The 18,120-nt window shown below is 50.2% G+C and overlaps 6 protein-coding genes across 6 annotated transcripts; 5 read left to right on the top strand and 1 right to left on the bottom strand.

The window, feature by feature from the left end:
- Positions 1 to 646: 646 nt before the first annotated feature.
- Positions 647 to 1,504, top strand: PFICI_03776 (uncharacterized protein; the record flags this gene model as incomplete). Its single annotated transcript, XM_007832357.1, has 1 exon — positions 647 to 1,504. The coding sequence occupies one exon, from the start codon at positions 647 to 649 to the stop codon at positions 1,502 to 1,504; it is 858 nt and encodes a 285-aa protein (XP_007830548.1).
- Positions 1,505 to 3,574: 2,070 nt separating this feature from the next.
- PFICI_03775 (uncharacterized protein) lies at positions 3,575 to 5,752 on the top strand (the record flags this gene model as incomplete). Its single annotated transcript, XM_007832356.1, has 2 exons — positions 3,575 to 4,109; positions 4,179 to 5,752. The coding sequence occupies 2 exons, from the start codon at positions 3,575 to 3,577 to the stop codon at positions 5,750 to 5,752; spliced, it is 2,109 nt and encodes a 702-aa protein (XP_007830547.1).
- Positions 5,753 to 6,299: 547 nt separating this feature from the next.
- On the bottom strand, positions 6,300 to 11,396 carry PFICI_03774 (uncharacterized protein; the record flags this gene model as incomplete). Its single annotated transcript, XM_007832355.1, has 9 exons — positions 6,300 to 7,055; positions 7,120 to 7,877; positions 7,932 to 8,434; positions 8,491 to 8,795; positions 8,845 to 9,079; positions 9,133 to 9,363; positions 9,421 to 10,351; positions 10,397 to 11,232; positions 11,284 to 11,396. 9 exons carry the CDS (start codon positions 11,394 to 11,396, stop codon positions 6,300 to 6,302), a joined length of 4,668 nt encoding a protein of 1,555 aa, XP_007830546.1.
- An 800-nt stretch (positions 11,397 to 12,196) lies between these two features.
- On the top strand, positions 12,197 to 12,973 carry PFICI_03773 (uncharacterized protein; the record flags this gene model as incomplete). Its single annotated transcript, XM_007832354.1, has 2 exons — positions 12,197 to 12,859; positions 12,920 to 12,973. 2 exons carry the CDS (start codon positions 12,197 to 12,199, stop codon positions 12,971 to 12,973), a joined length of 717 nt encoding a protein of 238 aa, XP_007830545.1.
- Positions 12,974 to 13,798: 825 nt separating this feature from the next.
- Positions 13,799 to 14,971, top strand: PFICI_03772 (uncharacterized protein; the record flags this gene model as incomplete). The annotated part of the gene is made up of 3 exons (XM_007832353.1): positions 13,799 to 14,200; positions 14,264 to 14,632; positions 14,789 to 14,971. 3 exons carry the CDS (start codon positions 13,799 to 13,801, stop codon positions 14,969 to 14,971), a joined length of 954 nt encoding a protein of 317 aa, XP_007830544.1.
- Positions 14,972 to 15,514: 543 nt separating this feature from the next.
- Positions 15,515 to 17,742, top strand: PFICI_03771 (uncharacterized protein; the record flags this gene model as incomplete). Its single annotated transcript, XM_007832352.1, has 3 exons — positions 15,515 to 15,640; positions 15,820 to 16,950; positions 17,236 to 17,742. The coding sequence occupies 3 exons, from the start codon at positions 15,515 to 15,517 to the stop codon at positions 17,740 to 17,742; spliced, it is 1,764 nt and encodes a 587-aa protein (XP_007830543.1).
- Positions 17,743 to 18,120: the final 378 nt, after the last annotated feature.

Raw genomic sequence — 18,120 nt, 5'->3', positions numbered from 1 at the left:
GCTGGAGAGCCGTTCTTTTATGAAATCTGGTATTTATCCATGGTCTGGAATCTTGAATAACCCATTTCTAGAACCCGTAATATGCACCACAGGCCAGTATTGCACTTTGGTGCTTGTGTCTGAGGTAGAAGCATTTGTATCCAGATGTCCAATCTTCCAGAGGCAAAGTTCAGTAAACCCGAGCTGCGAATAAAGAAAGCCAGTGTCGTTGATGCTATTTTATACAGCATGCTCAACTGCAGTGTCTATTAGTAAGAGACAGGTTATTGATACAATTGCGCAGGTACTAGTAACAAAGAACGAAAGTTGTTCAAAGAGCGAGGCCCAGCTCTTTCCTTGTTATGAGGGAGAGGATATAGGCCCTTTATGAATCATACCCAGAGAACAAAAAAACGAATCATGCATCATATTTAATCCGACTTGAGAAAGACCAGATCAAAGCTGGACAGTCTCACACGTGGCGATGGCGAATCTAGAACATCTTTGTCGCTACAATGGCAAATTGAAGAGCGACTATATTCTTTCGAAATCAACAAAAGCTTGGCCCTGCCGCTCAAGTGCGTCCGAGTAAACCCCCAGTTCACCTGGATCTCATGCTGCTCAGGACCAAGATCATCTAGAGAAAAGATAGCAACATTCAATCAAAATGGCGATGGATATGAAGTACGTCACAACCGCGCCCCCTTCCCCAACGCAGGCGGGGATCGTACCAAACTGCATAAGGTGGATGAAGGCCTATGATGTGGACAAGGACGACACTTGCGCTGCCTTTGCATCCCGCGCCCAGGACAGTCGGACATACTTTTATAGCCTGAACCCCTTCCTCGGCAAGAATGGCGAGAACTGCAGCGCCCTGTTTTGGGCAAATTATTGGTACTGCATTACGGCCAAGGAACCGGCGGAGACCGTGGTCACCATCACGCCCACGCCGACACCACCACCTGCTACTGCTAAAACCACTTTACAGTCCGTCGTCCAATCATTTTCCGCCACTTCTACTCCCACTATATCCGAGCCACAGTCCATCTATGAGCCAAAAGACCACACATATGTCGGCTGTGCTTCCGAACTGCCCAACTGGCACGCCTTGGTCGGTGCCACTTTTGGATATAGCAAGATGACGGTCGACTACTGTACAGCCTATTGCGACAGACGAAAATATACTCTTTCGGGTCTGAAGAATGGACGCGAGTGCTGGTGTGACAATACCCTGGCTGCAGACTCAAAGGTTGACACTGGTATCGGGAAGTGTACAACCCCGTGCGGCGGTAATAGTAGCCAGTTTTGCGGTGGCGGCACCGGATTTCTCTCGGTATACAGGCGCAGCGATGCCAAGGTAAAGACTAGAGGAGCTCCGACGGCAGACAAGAAAGAGAGGACTGCTCCTACTGATCTGGGACCACATGCCACGAGCATTGGCGTGGATGGCCAGCCTACTGTCATCAAGACGGTTAAAATGGTCCGGCGCGGTCGATTTGCAAGGAGGAATGGCTTTCCTGGATGACCCAGCTCATGTTCATGTTTCTAAGTTCTAACTTGGGCACTGTCAGATTTTCGTCCTATACCTGTATACATTTCAGAAAAATTAATGATTAGAACCCCATTTTGCGTGCCGTATCTCGACTTCTATAACACTGCGGCAAAAAGTGCGCGAGCCGAGCCGCTCGACATAACAATGCCACGAACAAATCGAACAGTAGATTGGGTCGATGTTGATGAATCTAAAATTACTGTAATAAACTAAGAGACAACGATTTTTCTTCCTTAGTACTGGCATTAGCAGAGCCTCCTTGTCAATAAAGCACGAAGCGTTATCACTACGGTTCAAGGATACCCGATTGTCGGCACAGTGGCCTCAGATCCTGCGATTCCAGAACACATCGCAGCCATGGAAGCAATGGAGATATTATGCTATTCTTATTTACAAAATGTTTGTACCATTCTCCACGATAACAGAGATATGATCGAGCTATACGGTAATGGGGATCTAAACGAAAGAAAATAAAGAGAGAAAAAAGCGAAAAAGACAAGAAAGACAGAAAAAACATCGAGTTTAGATGCTATTCGTCTTTCGGGTTATCATTTTATTTGCAGACTATACTACTCAGGGACACTTATGACCAGATGCGGCACGGCAAGAGTCCAAGAAAGGCTCGAGGTCAGAGAAAGCTTTCTGTCAAGCCTGAGCTAAAAACAAGCGGTTGCTTGACTATATCGAACAAAACTAGCCCCGAATCCTATGGCGCCGGATAATCCGGCCAGGAACGAAATGGTCGGCAGAGACAAGGCTTGATTACTGGCTACAACAATTGAAAACTGATGAGATCATCGTAGAGATCATCATAGGTCTCGGCCTTGATCGATGCTGTCGGAAGAGAACTTCATTCATGTCATGTGCCTAGCACAGACTGCACCTCGGCTCGGGACGTGAAATAACTAAAGGGCGAAATCAAAAAAGCTGGAATGTAGGAAGCGAACCTTGATTTGACTAAATGTTACACAGGGCTTCAAGGTTGTTTAAAAGTAACAGCCAAGACAGCACAATCTATCCCAGCCTGGGAAACATGATGGAACCGAGCTGTATTATACTCTAGGGTATGTTAGCCCCTTGCAGCAGAACTCGATAGACTATACCAGTTAAATATCATACAGCGTGTAAAAAATAATCAATATGAAGATTGAATTGAACAAGAGCCGGGACTTCTTCTCCGCATTGACCGGGATAGTTCATTCAAATTGACGTCGTTGGGTACCAGGTGTTATTCGCTTAGGATTATGCGAAAATGACGTCAAATTGTCGCAAACAAGGGACCAAAAGACAAAACCCGCCAGTAAAGGCGCCAGGCCCAAGAAGGCCCCCGCGGCCCCGAAATGCCCCTCCAAACTCCACCTAAACTGTGCTATGCTAACCAAAACCGAGCCGTCCGTTCGAGTCTCGAGCTCAGGAGGATCAGCAGTAGTACGCGCCAAACCCAGGCAACGCCTAAGGTATTCGTAAGTACTAAAGGCTGAATGGGAGCCGAACCCGAATAACGCGAACGAAGAATGAAAACGAAGAATAACCCGGTCCGTGAAACAGGTCTTGAAAGAAAGGAGAGATGCCAACATTGTTATTTTCTCTGACTCTCCCTGCTGTCCAGTTCCGCCTTTCCGATCTAGACGATTCCATGATCGTTCGCTGCCGTTGCCATTACCAATAACCAGGTTTTATCACCTGCACACCTCTACATCTGCGAAACCCAATCTAACTTACTACATTACACAATACTACATCACCTCACTTACCTACCTACTACTTACCTGACCTAATAGCCCATCGTCCCGTCTTGTGATACCCTTTCTTTGTCCTCAAAATTACCAATCCAGCTGCAACGTTTTAGTGACCCTTGGTATGCTTTGTGAAACTACAGCATATCTATCGATTTCATCCTAGATTTATGCTTTGGAAGACTGCCTAGGTACTTGACCCCACTGAGCTCAAGTACACCTCACGCGACAGCACCCTGCATACAAAGGCATTAACCACGACGCACTGAACGAGGCAAAGGTGTGGCGGGGTCTAATCTGCTCAACCATGACGAACCATCACGATGTCTTCAAGGCCCTCGCGCCCATTGAATGGGAGAGCATCAATCAGGACGATCTCAAGACCTTTTTGACCGACATCTTTGTCGAGGCGCAATGTTTAATCGACTCCATTCCCGTATCTACAAGCCTTCCTTCGGCGACATTGTCGTCCAAGTCGACAGGAGGACGCCCGCGCTCTAGCACCGACCCGGCCGGCCCCAAGTTACCCGCGAGGGCGCCGATGACCTCGGAGCGGGCCGAGCACCTGCGCAAGGAATGGAAAGAGGTCCAAGTCAACCCGCGCGAGAACCCACTCGGCGTCGACGTGTATAAGCTGTCGGCCAAGGACAAGAAGGGTGCCTGGTTTGCTCGCCGCAGCTTACACGAAGGTCTACCTTTTGACCAGTGGAAGCTGGGAATGCAGGCCGAGTTTGCTGAGAGCTTAAAGGTGCAAGGAGGACCTGGCGAGGGCAAGATTCGTGGCATTGGCGCCGATAAGAAGGTTGTCGATATCACGGTAGACGGGTGTGGGAAAATGGAAGGTACGTGATTCTCATGATTTCGTGGACTTTCAATCACAATCGCTCGATGCTGACTGTGGCCCGACCTAGTTTATCAACTCTCAGCCCAATTCCCCGGACCAACAACGCCTAGAGATTTCGTAACTCTGCTTCTGAGCTCCGACTCTGCCATCGAACCCCCTGTACAGCAAGGTCTAGCCAAACCCCGTTACTACATGTTGGTGTCCAAGCCTTGCATACACCCCGAATGTGCGCCCAGAAGTGGGTATATACGCGGTCAATACGAATCGGTGGAATTTATTCGAGAAATCAAGGTCGAAAAGCCATTGAGAAAGGTGCGGTCGTCCATTGATCTGAGCCACGAGGAACAGTCGGAAGCGAGGAAAGAAGCTATAGAAAAGTCAAACAAGGAGGCCCTCGCGCGCTCAGCTCGCAATGCCGCCATGGCCAGCTCGGTTTCCGATACCGAGAACACAGAAGGACGTAAGCGAGGCAAGACTATTGCTTTTGCCGGGACCGAGGCAGAGGATGATGATGAGGAGAATGTGGAAACATTGGTGGAGTGGCTCATGGTCACGAGAAGCGACCCTGGTGGCAGTGTGCCGAGATTCATGGTTGAGAAAGGCACGCCTGCCGGTATAGCGGGCGACGCGGAGAAGTTTATGAAATGGGTTCAGACACGAAAGTCTGAAGGCTCCAAGAAGGCTGTTTTGGGAGAAGACGCCACTGAAGAAGACACACCGACATCCGAACCGCAACAAAAAGCAACGCCTGGTGTGACTTCCAACCTTGTTTCCAAAGCCTCAAATGACCCGACCGCAAAGCCAGGACTGGTGAAACCGGACGAAATTGACGAGGATGAGGAGGAGGGTCCCAGGCCGGGTGGCTTTTACGGTATGATCGCCGAGGCACTTGGGGCTGTCGCTGCTCGCCTGCCCAATCCTTTGGGGTCTGCAAAAGGCGGTGACACCGAGTCCGACCTGTCTGATGCGGACACAATAGAGGACGACACATCCTCAATACAGAGCTTCCACAGCGTCGAGTCGGATGTGGAGGCAGATAGCAAGCTTGCCAAGACCGACAGCAACGATGCCCTTTCACCAGTTGTCTCGATTGGCCGAGACGGCGAGGCTCAATCAACTCATTCCTCCGAATCAGTGACTGGAAAGTCTAATGGGCCATCACATCACGAGAAGGAGCTCAGGAAGCTTGAAGAAAAGAAGCGCAAGGCCGACGAAAAGATTACTCGAGCTAGAGAACGGGCACTTTCCAAGAAGGACAATGACGCACAGCGTGACGAGGCGGCAATCGCCAAACTTAAGGAGAAGCACGATCGCGAGATCCAGAAGCAAGAAGAGAGGTACAAGCGCGAACTCAAGAGATTAGAGGAAAAGCGCGCCAATGAACAGCGCAAGGCCGAAGAGAGACGCAAGAAACAAATCGAAAAGGAGACTCGGCAGAACCTAGCCATGGAACTCGAAAAGGTCAAGGCTGAGAGGGACGTGGCACTGAAGCAGATTGAAGTGCTCACGGAACAAATCGGCGAGCTCCAGGGACAAAACACGCTCTTGGTAGCAAAGTTAGGAAAGAAGAGTTCCCCAGAGCTGCTCGATACTCTCAGGAGAACGGATAGTTTCAAGACCGTGAAAAAGACGGACGACTAGAGGTCGGGAGCCGACTTGGTTGCACAGAGAAGTGGAAGCCTTGGTGACTTTCGCAGTCACACAGCTTCTTCCCGACACATAAGAGGAGGAAGTGGGGAAAGTCTCAGAGGTCTTTTGAAGAAGGGATTCGTCGCATTGCTTGAAGATGACAAGGATCATGGTCGCGAGAGGGGAGGAAGCGTTGCATGAGGTGTATTATAAGAGCATGCTTACTCAGTCTGAACGATGTTGCCTAGTACGAGACCATTACGGTTTTTCCTATACCCACCTTGGCTAACATTTGCTATACCTACTACCCGCATCCATGAGCCTGTGATCTTGGAAGGGTAGGAGATTATGAAATCAATGAGTTATTGATACACAAACTGTGATTGCCTGTTCCGACGTGGACTTGGTGCTACTTTCATGTAAACAAGATCGAGGAGGCTCTAGATTAAAGCCATGGGAAAATCATGCAAATCAGATGACTTTTTATTCAATTCTTTGCTTCTATATAAGGCACCCTCCTTCTCTCTTTCCGTGACTACCAGAACAAAAATAGCTGACCTTAAATACCGCACATCTGCAACAGCAGACCATGAACCCTCGTCTTCTGGCCCAGGCCCACAAACGCACGCAGCTCGTCCCGCACAGCCTCGTGACTATCGGAAAGCGCGGCGCCGGCAACGGCGATGCGCGCGCAAATGGCAAACACCTCGGGCTTGGAAGTCCAGCCCAGGACACCGTCGTCGCCCCTTTCGGCCGCGATCCGTGAGAGTGTGCCGAGACTGGCCGTGGTCCAGTCGGCCAGGGCCTGTCGGGAGCCCCCAGAGGGAGAGGAAGAGGAGGACGAAGATGAAGAATGGAAAAGGGCGTCTCGCCAGCGCATTGCCTCGCGTACTTCGTCAATGTATAGATTCTGCTCCTCGACGACGAAAAGGGAGTCGTCAAAGCGCAGGGCCTGCGCGAGCTGGATCTCGGCGGGCGTCCATTCTTGCCCTGCGCCTAGCTGCTGCTGCTGCTCCCCAACCAGGCGGCTTGCGGCGTGGTGGCGGAATTCCTCGTCGTCCCTGTACAGGTCGGCCAAGAGGGTGAGGAGTCGCTCGCCGGCCTCGATGGAGACGAGGGGTTTGCCGAGGACGGGTGCGGCGGCCGTGGCGGCGGCGTCGCGGATCTCTTCGTCGTCGTCGTTGAGGTAGTCGTAGAGCGCCAGGAGCCAGGGGAGATTGGCTGACGAGGCCAACGACAGAGTGTTATTGTCGTTGCTGCTGGTGGCTGTAAAGGAGCGGATGGCTTGGATGCCCGACATTCGCGTGTCAAAGCCCTGTGTGAACATGATTAGCATGGGATAAAGCACAGTGAAAGAACTACAAGAAATTGGTCCTTACGTTATCGACAGAACCGGCACTTCTCATCATGGTGCCCCAGGACTTGAGCCATTGCTCATTATTCTCGGCGGATGCCTCGGCAGAGCCCCGCATGATAATAAATCTGACCAGCGGTCCACTGACCCGAATAATGGCGTCTGCCAGACCCGGATTGAGAGCTCCGCTGTGCAACGCCTGCCACAGGGAAGTGAGCTCAGTGGTGGCCGGAAGCGCGGCCATGGCATCTTTATGTACCAAGCCGTCGAGCTCGGCAGCAAGGATATTCAGGGCCAGGGCCCGGGGCTTTGGTACATGTGTCTCGTATACTGCTGTAATGCAAATTTTGATGATCCGGGACGCTGCCAGGGGAACAAACAGAGACCCTATCCCAACCTCGACATACGACAGCATGGTCTCCAAGGCATCACAGGCGGCGTTCACGTCGCTCTTGAGTAGTGCCCCTATGTCAAAGTTGGCAAGTTGATCCGGGGAGCGCATGATCCGCTCCATCTCGGAAGCTGTGGAAGCCTGTGCCTCTTTTGCTTCCTCGAGGGCCGAGCGAATCTTGAAGGAGTTTGCCGAGGATTGTGATGATGCGTCGTTGAGTTCTAGCAAGACGGGATCGGTGAGCTGTGCGCCAATGTGCGAATTGCTGGCCAGTCCGTTCAGGAAGCTGATGATCTCAAAGTATACAGCGCGTACTTCGGCACAAGTCGTAAAGCTACCAGGCATGCTTGGTATACTCTGAACAAGGTCGGACAGATCCTCTGGATAGTGCTCTTATAAATGGAGTCAGTTTATGGTCACAAATAGTCATTCAAAGTCAGACTCACTCAGTAGCTGATCTTGCATGGTGTCAAGAAGTCGCTCAAGAAGAAATTTAAATGTCAATAGTGCTCCATGCAACTTGTTGGCAGATGATTGAGATTCTGCAAGCAGGGTCTTGACATGGCCAAACCAATCCGCATGAAGCAAAAAGGAACAGAGTGTACGGGCAGCAATCTCTCTGACATGCCAAATGTGGCTGCCGAGGTACCATGCTACGATACCGTACAACTCGTCCTTGAACTCTTCGGGTGGCCCTGCTCTGCGGATAATGTCCAGTGCGGGAAATACTGATTCTGCTGTTGCAATCTCCTTGGAAACACTCGTCGTGGCCTGGCCTGATTTCAAGAGACTGACAAGTAGCATCGGCAGAGACTTGTACTTGTGCCAGGCTACTCTGGTGGATCGGCCATCCCAACCTGCCTCCATCAACACTTTGCTTTCGCTTGTGCCAAAGAGACAGTCTATCAGACTTCTCAGCAGAATGAGACCGCAATTACGAATAGCCCAACTGAAGATGATGTGTTAGTCTAAATACTAGTTGAATATATGTTTCTGGCAACTCACACTTCAGACCTGAGACTATTGGCAGCCAGTTGAAGACAGTCTGTCAAGTATGGCTCAGCACGTCTGCTCAACATGGAGCTCTTGAATATGTCCTTGATGCAGTTGGTTGCGTGAACCTGGGGCAAGTTGGATCCGTCTGTCTCGGACACGTGCGCAGGCCTTTGTGCGATATCTCGCAACTCATGCATGACAGTGTCAAATGAAGGCTCGTCGGAATTGGATGCTAATATGCCGACAATGAGAGCAGGGATACCAGCCGATCTCCTCGTTGTCGATGCTTGAGTGTGAATGCAGTCAAGGGCGCCCTAAGATATTATCAGTTGGAGGCATTTCGGAATGGTTGATAAATCATACCTGATACCACACTTTCAACAGAGATTTGTCCTGTTCGGACGAAGAAGAAGAGTACTTGACAAGCTGACAACAACTTGCAAAGGTTTGTGTCACAGTGGTGAAAGCACCGCGGTGTCTCAGGTTGGATAACTGCTCAAAAGTCAAGTTTCCGATGGCTTCAAACTCCTGGCTTGAAGGCCGAATATAGCCAGACTTTTTAATCCGGATATTGCTAGAGATGACCCGTAACAGGTGGCTGTTTTCAGATGATTAACTTAATGTACATCACTTTGTGGTGTAATTTCTCACCTTGACTCATGAATCGCCCGAAAGCTGTAGCTCAGTAGGTCTTTCGTGTCGAGCTGGTCGACTTCTTCCAATTCTTCTGGCAAATGACCTTCTGGGGAGTCGTCACACAGTACAAGTCGTACTGCCTGCCATATCCTCTGACAGCTGCTAATGGCACGTGCCTGGAGGGTTTCCAATAGGATGACCTCGTCCGATGAGTAGTCGGTGCTTGACAATGATTGCCATACATATCTGCCGAATTAGTTAGTGGTAAAGCCAAGCTGATTAGTTGCAGTCGCTATATCATACCGAAGTGCAGCAAATCCACCGTGAATAGGCGCATCTAGGACAGCAGAAGCCAAGTCTGATTCAGCGGCGCTCAGTCTTAGCTCAATGTCTGCCAGAATTCGGGCGGCAATCGCCACTTTTCCGTCCTTGGACCTTGTCCATTGGCAAAGAACCTCGTACGACCTTGCGACTCCATCTGAGTGGTCAGCACGAGAGGTCTTGCTAGCGAGTTCACTGGCGCGCGTGCAAAACTCCTCCAACTCTTGCAGCATTGGCCTTGTGATTGTCGTGGAGTTTTCCGAATATCTCGTCGAGAGTAAAACTAGCAGATTCGTCGCAGTCTCTCTCACGTCATCAAAAGGATCCATGATGAGATCCAGTACAGACCTCAGCCATGCACTGTCAACTAGCTGTGACCCTAGCCATGCTTCCTTTGATCCATTCTGTTTGCCGCGAGACTCTGATTTGAGGACAAACTCCATAGCTCTCAGAGATGTGATGTGCCTTTGATATGAAGCTGTGGGAACCAGCTCATTCTTCAGGAAGTTGAAATACCAGCCAAGGAAGTCGTCGTGAAGTTGTAGGAGGTGCTTGAGCTTGTCAGGATCTTCGGCATTGGTGCCTCCAGTATTGTTCTTTTTCGCCTTCTTTGCGAGACGTTCCAATTCCTTGGCCAAGCCACTGATCGCACCTTGGACTCTGGATATCATGTTTCTAGAGTATCCCAAGACATCGTACCGGAATTTGGCATCGCCGTCCGAGTAGAATGCCGGAAGATGCTTCCGAAGCAATTCGAGGGATGCAATCGAGTAAGGTTTAGTACTCGATGGCGAAGCAATTAGAATTGATACGGCCGATGACCGAGCTTCCTGTGAACTGTGCGACAGGATGTCCTCCAGCACATCCTTTTGCAAGTGTGCAATGCCCTGTGTTTTTGACGTTTCTTCGCGATCTATAGAGTCAGTTTCGATGCCGCAAGAGACGTCGAGTAACCTACCACTGAGAGGCTCGCCCACGATTCCGACCTTTTTCCCTGCCTCTAGTGATGCCAACCAGAGCATCGAGGTGACGTCCAGGTCAGACTGATCCTTGGTCAAGGTCTGCAAAGAGAACAAAAGTTCAAGATACTTCAACATCTGGACCTTGTCCGACGTATACAGAGGCATCATGATGTATATCTGGATAGGCTCGAGGAGCTCTATATCTTTGGCCAGCCCTGCGGACAAGAACTTGTGCCATGAATCGGGTAAGAATCTAGCATCCTGCTGCTCGGACCAAGTAGTAGAGAAGATAGTAGCCAAGAGCTTTCCCGCGACGGGAGATAGATGTTTCATTATCATCCAGTCAAAAATTCTGGCTACAAAAGTATTCCAGCTCTCGCGCTGATCTTCTGAGACGCCATGGATTTTTTGATATGTCTGAATCACACCGGGAAGATAGAATATCCTCTTTTGTATGAAGTAATCTAATGCCATGAAGGCGGACTTGACCGAGGGCTTGATGGACTTTAGGGTGATGAAAGATACAATGTCATTCAAGAGCCTGGTTTTGATAACCTCACCATTTTCAGGGCGTTGGTTCCTGGTTATGGAAGATTTGAGAAAGTCTAAAACCAGTCTCATGGAACGATGCTGATCCTGCTCGTTCCACTCGACATAGTAGTTGAAGAGATCATTGGCAGTCTTTTCAGAAAAGGCATAGTCCTGGACATCAGGAGATTTCGATCTGGAACATTGCTCAATGAATCCGCAGAGCTTGACACAGGCTTGACCAGAGGACTGCCTTGGCCTCGCAGCACTCTGGAGCAGTTCCTCGAAAATGTCATTGGCATACCTTTTTCTCATAAGCAGCCGATCCATCAAGCCTGTGACAAAAGAAACCTACGAGACTTGACTGGCCGCTGGTTTCTCTTCGATCCAGGTGACAGCATTTCTTGGGTTGAAGGTGGCCTCCTGTAGGCCAGGATAGGCATCACGGGCGGCGGCAGAGACGTCCATTTTTTTTTTCTATCACTTGTTCCACTTGAGAGTGGTCAAGAAAGGCTCAGATATTGCGCAACTCAGTCGGGTTGTACCAGGAATCACTTGGTCTTGTGAATGAATCGGAGCGGTGACCTTGACGAAGAGCGTATGATCTGGAAAGCTCTAGATTTCAAGAATTGAGCAGTACCACGCACAAGCCTTGGTTCATATGGTCGACATGCCCGAGATGTAGACTGGACCGTAGCGACCAAATCCCAACCAGGTTGAAGAGAATTGCGTGGGCAGAATGATTCTGCAAATGGTCGTCAAAAGAATGGATGATATTGGTGCCAGAAAGACAGTGACCAATAATAAAAATAAAAAATATTACTGGATTTGATGGTGATCTCAAGTCTCAAAAAATTCGGATACCCAATTCGGTGCATCAAATATGCTTGGCGTTTTTTGGCCATTCTGACGGGCGCCCAGAGACTGCCAAAAAGAAAAATCTCCACTCAGAGCCACTGGTAGTGTAGCGTTACGCTAATGGCAAGAACGACGAGTCACACCCCTGCATGGGCACGGGCCATCTGAGCTAATCGTGGACCAGATTTTTTTTATCGTGTCGAACGGCGACGGGGAGCTTCCACCCATTCTTTGCAGGTCGGCAAGCCGCACGGCGACATCATACAAACACCACCCACCGGCATCACGACCAAGAGACAGACCCCTCCTCGCTGTCTGTTTGACCCTCAATCCATTGCGCGATTATCGGATCTCGTCATCCCTGTATTATATTCAACTCGGATCCTTCTTTGCATCTCCCCCAAGTCGCCATGTCTATCTGGGACACCCTCACCGGACGCAAGCCGTCGTCTTCCTCGGCGTCGCAGCAGTCGTCGACACCCAGCGATCAAGCTGCACCCACACAAACACCCACCACATCGTACTCGCCTACGCCCTTTGACCCGTCTGAAGCGCAAGGTGTAGACCAGTTTCTCAAGGGCTCTGCCTTTTCCGACCCTTCGCAATTACATCCTCTGGCCGGCCTCAACAAGGATAGCCTCGAGTACCTCACCCTCGAAGATGCCGCCCTGTCAGAACTTCCCGGCTCGCAGTCTGTCATCCCCTCGCGTGGCTTTAGCGACGATCTCTGCTACGGAACGGGCATCACATATTTGACTGCCCTCACGATAGGAGGTGCCTGGGGTCTGCAAGAGGGATTAAGGAGATCAGCAGGCCAGCCGCCCAAGTTGCGCCTCAACTCAGTACTAAACGCCGTCACCCGACGCGGTCCGTTCCTGGGCAACTCGGCCGGTGTCGTTGCCATTACATACAACTTGTTAAACTCGGGTATTGGTTACGTCAGAGGCAAGCACGATGCCTTCAACACGATCCTTGCTGGTGGATTGAGTGGTATGGTCTTCAAGAGCACACGGGGCCTGCGGCCAATGCTGGTCTCTGGAGGTGTTGTCGCGTCAATCGCAGGAGCATGGGCAGTAAGTTGATGATCTCGTCTTGCTCTACAAAAGGCCAACTCGTTAACCACATATCTCTAGGTCACCAAGCGTGTCGTTTTTGCCGACCTGGAGCAGCACGAACAAAAGCTGTAAAGAAAAAGAAAGAAAGAAAAAAATTATGACGACCTCTCCCCTAATGCGGACTGCACAATATGGGTGCCGCTATTTTCCGACTGCTTGATGTCAATGCTCACCATTATGATCATCCATCAGGCATACTGTACCATATTGGGACTTCGTTTTCGATGTTCCACTAGACGATGTAATTACCTTTTATACTTTTTTTTTTGGTCTAAAGAAAGGTGCCCTCCGTTGGGGTTGGTCGCATAGCGAATGGATCAGATCATCTCTCCTCAGACTGGACGTATGTAAAAATAGATGGCAAAGCGCATTAGAAAGCATTCTCAGGCTGTGGATGCGGAAAGGAATAGGCGTTCTAGTCAGCACTGGGGTGGCAATTGACTTTTTTTATGACCTTGAGCCGAACTTGTTACATGTAATATTTGCACTGGCCAAGCTGGAGTAAAAATAATCGAGTTCTCCAAGTTCGGCGTTTGGCGTGAGTGTCTACACATTTGCCCCTCCACCACGTCATGATTGTCCCTGCCCACACGGATTGCAATATAGGAAGGCGCCTAGTTGCTGTGAGACTGCAGACATCAATTGCCATCTCCAAGCTCCAGCTGTCAGTCATCTCTGACAATCAACCATCCGATGTTGTTGGCGCCCACCCTTCCAAGAAACGACGCGCTGTTTCGGCGGGCGCGCTCTCCAGATAATATCTGATATTGTTTGGCCACTTGACTGTTGCCTTCGTGTTGTTTGCTTTCGACATTTTCAGGCTCTTTGCCGAAAGCATTCTATCCACCAGTAATCCTGACACTGTCTGGCTTCACCAAAGCCGCATACCTCATCGTCATGGCCCTCACAGCAGAGCAACTCAAGAACCATTTGGTTTCTTACTATCTCTTGAGTTGGCGATCAACTGGTGTTCCTGCTGACTTGAACGACATCCTCAGCCAAAAGTTCGTCTGGGGACTTGACGAGCAAACTGGCGAAAGCAAGGCGCAACAGACCGACCCCGATTATGCCTATATATCCTCGGAGGACCCGACAACACTTTTGCGCATAAACTGCGATGATTCAGCACCCACTGATCCTAAACTCCGCGCCTACTACTCGGACCTGGAAGGATTCATGGTCCGTCACCCTGACATTGTCGCCGAGATGCGGGCTTCTCTGGATGAAGACATTGAGCTCCAGCGCCTCATCCTTTTGTGGGACACTAAGCCACTGGAGATGATGGATACAAAGGAAAAGGTCATTTACCATTATCACTCTCAATGCCAAGTCCTTTGCGATTAGTTGCTCACTGCTTCATAGATACAAATGCTCGCTCGTGATCAACTGTTGTCCAAAGAGGAGCTGATTCCTCCCTCGACCCTGATGAAGCTTCCAATCTATCTGATGAGAGTTGACGACAAGAACCAGGCGTCCTTCCAGTACCACCAAGCTATAACTACTGGAATCCAGGGTTCTCAGGAGCAATTCCTCAACTGGCTCAATACCATTGACCACGAGAACAACGAAACCCTTCTCGGCCAAGGCACTAATGCTTTTATTGACGAAATCTTTAACTGGGACAAGTACGACAATGATACGGAGCAAACTTGTGCCTTGAGTGGTATCGCCAACGGAGTGAGCCTCGACGATTGGTCATACAAGAGCCTAGAGGACTCCCCATTCAAGTTGGTTGGCGAGTGGCGGAGCCTGAAGACCTAGGAAGACTTCCAACGCCTACTCAACGCGTTCCGCATTACCTCCAGCATATTCCCGGTATTCATCAGGGTATGTTGTCTGTGCATGACGATAAATAGCTTCAAAAGTGATTACTGACTAGGACTACAGTCCCATATTCTTGAGCAACGAGGTGAATCCTTCGAGATCAGACAGAACAATCCTACCGAGGCAGAAATCCTGCCGTCGGAGGACAATGGGGATGTAACTGAACCTGTTCAAGGTTGGTCAATGGTCATGCTTCCCATCCCTGAGAACTACAGACCTGGTGTCAAACCTTGGTACTTGGATTGAATATTCTCCAGGTTATTTGAAGTAAGGGAAGATGACAGATTCCACCACTTTGGAAAGGATATGCGACCCTGGATCACACGAAAACTTGAAGAGTCTCTAACTCACAACATACTTGTGGTATGCCTTCATCGGCTGAGCCAGGTTGCAATATGGCCCCAGATTTTGAATGTACCTGGGGAGAAAAAGATGAAGGCTGTGTTCATGTAAAAAGGAGGAAAGGTAAAGATCAGGATCAAGTTGATTTGGATCACACGGTTGTTGGATGCCGATTCATCAGGCAGATAGATAGTGTTAATCAAAAAGACGTTCACACAAAGATTCACTCGCCAGCTGCAACTGCCACTTGCCATCAGTCATTAGTTCATTTTTGAACACTCGTGAATATGCAAGCATCCAAGATCCATTATTAGTAGCACAGAGCAGACACCTTTTTTTTTTTCTTCTCCACCATTAATTATCACGACCGGAAGTCTTTATCGGTCCCCGCATCACGAACAACCAACGACTCTACACAAACGCGACGACGACTCTGAAATGGTCAAAATGTGTTCATGCTGGCCCATCAAGGACATAATCCTCGAGGAAGATGATCCTCCCACGAGACCTCGTCAGCAAATGTTCCAGTACGTATGGGATGGACAGCGATGGGTGCCTCGCGTAGGAAGTCCGGTAGGTTTTGTCTGTCCCTTTTTTCCACACTCATCCTGAACGCCTGATCCATATCCGCATGGTGAATGCTTGTGCGCCCGTCTGATGGAACGAAATCTTTACCGTCTGATCTCTGCTGTCTCGAGAGTTTAATCATGAAAGCTCCATGTCTTCCCGCCGCCGGCGGATATATCAAATAGCCAGATATCTATATCACCGCCGACGGATATATCAAACATCCAGACGCCTATGTCGCCGCCGCCGACGCCGACGATCTCAACAGGCCTGTCCCCGTGGGTCTCGTCAGATGGCCGGCCCTTCCCAGTCACTTTGTTGGTCTTTCCCGTATCTTGAAGCAAAATTTTCCTCTACTTAAGGCTGTTTGGAAGTTTCCCAGACCTGAAACCATCATTCATTACACAACTCAACCATCACAGCTGGGGCTCCAACAGTACTACCACTCCTCCAAGCACCCAGCTGCAATTCTCAGAACCTTTTCTCTCTTCTTCTTTTCTACTTCTCTGTTGAATCCATTCGACTCAACTACGGAGCGGGTTACCACGATGCCAGCAAAGAAGGGCAAAAAGGTCACGATCGAAGACGAGGTCCCCGTCCGCCCCATCCTTCGATCTCGACGAGATTCCTCTGATGACGACGAGTTTTCCAGTGCCAACCCCGCTGCTGGTACTGCCTCCGATCCCAACTTCAAGGGTGCTGGTGTTCAACAGTTTTACACGGTTGGAGCTCATACTCGAGGTGTCGTCAACGGCCCCAATCCTGCCTTCGGACAGCAGCCCTTCATTCATTGGACTGGAGGCCAGCCTCAGCAGGCATCTCAGGTTCGTCCCGGCATTGGCCTTGCCTATCATCCAGCTACTGGTCTTGTGCCCCACCCCGGAGCTGCTACTACAAGCTTCTTCAACCAAGCTCAGTCCTCTTTCCTGGTCAGTCACACCCACGATTTCCAACCTCGCAAACAGGAGACCCAACTCCTCGCTGCAAAATCCAATCCATTCAATTCCCATCACCATTTCCAAGTTGCACAAACACTTCAGAATCATTTCCCCCATCACCGTCGCCATCAGAACATCCTGAAAATGGCCGACTACGGAAATGGAGTTCCCCCCAACACGGGCCAGAACTTCCAGCCGCCCGTGCCCGACACCACCTATGGTCCGATCCAGCATATTTTCCGTCCTCGTTCCGACCGTGGCTTCCAGCAGCAGGCAGCCGCCGGTGTTCAATTGGGTGCTACTTACCAGTCTACCCCCTGCACCTACGCCGTTCCCATGGCTCCTGGACAGGCCCCCGTTGGTGTCGCCATGCCGCAGGTTTGTTTTGTCCACAACCAGCAGCAGAATCAGCAGGCTGTTCAGCAGACGGGATTTTTCATTCCACTTCAGCCGGGCATCACTTGCTCGTGCCCCTACCATGCAAGTCTCTCGTCTGATCTTGGCTCTCTGGGACTATGATGGAACACGCGCTCTATCTTGTGATCTTGGGTGGAAGTGCCAAACGCGACTGAACAACAACCGGCGCATTATGCAATCTCAACATTCCCCATATCAATCACATCAATCTCCAAGAAGCTCAGCTAACAGTTTTATTCCTTGTAGGTTCAGAATGGTGTTGCTACTGCTCCCATGGCTATGCCTATGATGCCCAACCAGACCCAGCCCTTCGTTCTTCAAAACGGTCAGCCCATTCAGTATGTCGCCACTGGAATGCCCGGCCAGGGTTATCCCGCCGTCATGCCCACTCCTGGCATGCCTCAGCCCATGGGAAACGTCGTCGTCGGCGCCGGAGGACAGCCTCAGCCCCAGGTGCTGATGACAGGTAATTGCGGCCCCGGTGGCAACCCCAACCCCAACCCCCCTGATATCATGGGCGTCGGCCGTACCCAGGGTGAGCACAATGCTCAGTTGCTCAACGACATGCACGCCAGTAGTCTCTTGGAGCCCCAGGAGATGAAGCCAGCCGACGATGACCCTTCACGCATGTACCTCCTTCGTGAGCTAGATGGTAACTGGACTAAGCGCAACCGGTTTACCCTCGATAGACTGCCTGTCCGCTGGTACGTCACTCCCTGGGGCGGCTTCTACGCTGTCCGCCTGGAGGACTAAAGGATAACCTCACGGTGAGTACCCGGCAGCTTATTGAGATCAAAGCTTCGTCCGCTCATAATGTTCAATAGACACGTCTACACAGTAGGAAGGCAACATCTTAATATTGAGATGGTTTGCGAACCTGTAAGTTCCCTCAGCTCCTGGATACGCTCGACTGAGATTGACTAACGGATATCATAATAGAGACTGTACATCTCTGCATTGCGTTTGTTCTTGCTTTTCGTTTTCGCCGGCACAGTGTACCATAAAGACTTGTTTACATCCGAATCCCAAAGATGGACCTATAAAGTACACTCCCCTATAATAACTTTCCTCAAACCTTTGTGAGCACCAAATAATTGATCAAGTCACAGGTATCTTTTACAATCCTCTCTT

Source organism: Pestalotiopsis fici (genome assembly GCF_000516985.1).
Source record: "Pestalotiopsis fici W106-1 unplaced genomic scaffold PFICI_Scf_2, whole genome shotgun sequence".
Taxonomy (NCBI): Eukaryota; Fungi; Ascomycota; class Sordariomycetes; order Amphisphaeriales; family Sporocadaceae; genus Pestalotiopsis; species Pestalotiopsis fici.
Note: the sequence above shows the minus strand (reverse complement) of the source record. Positions and strands in the feature narration are given on the sequence as shown.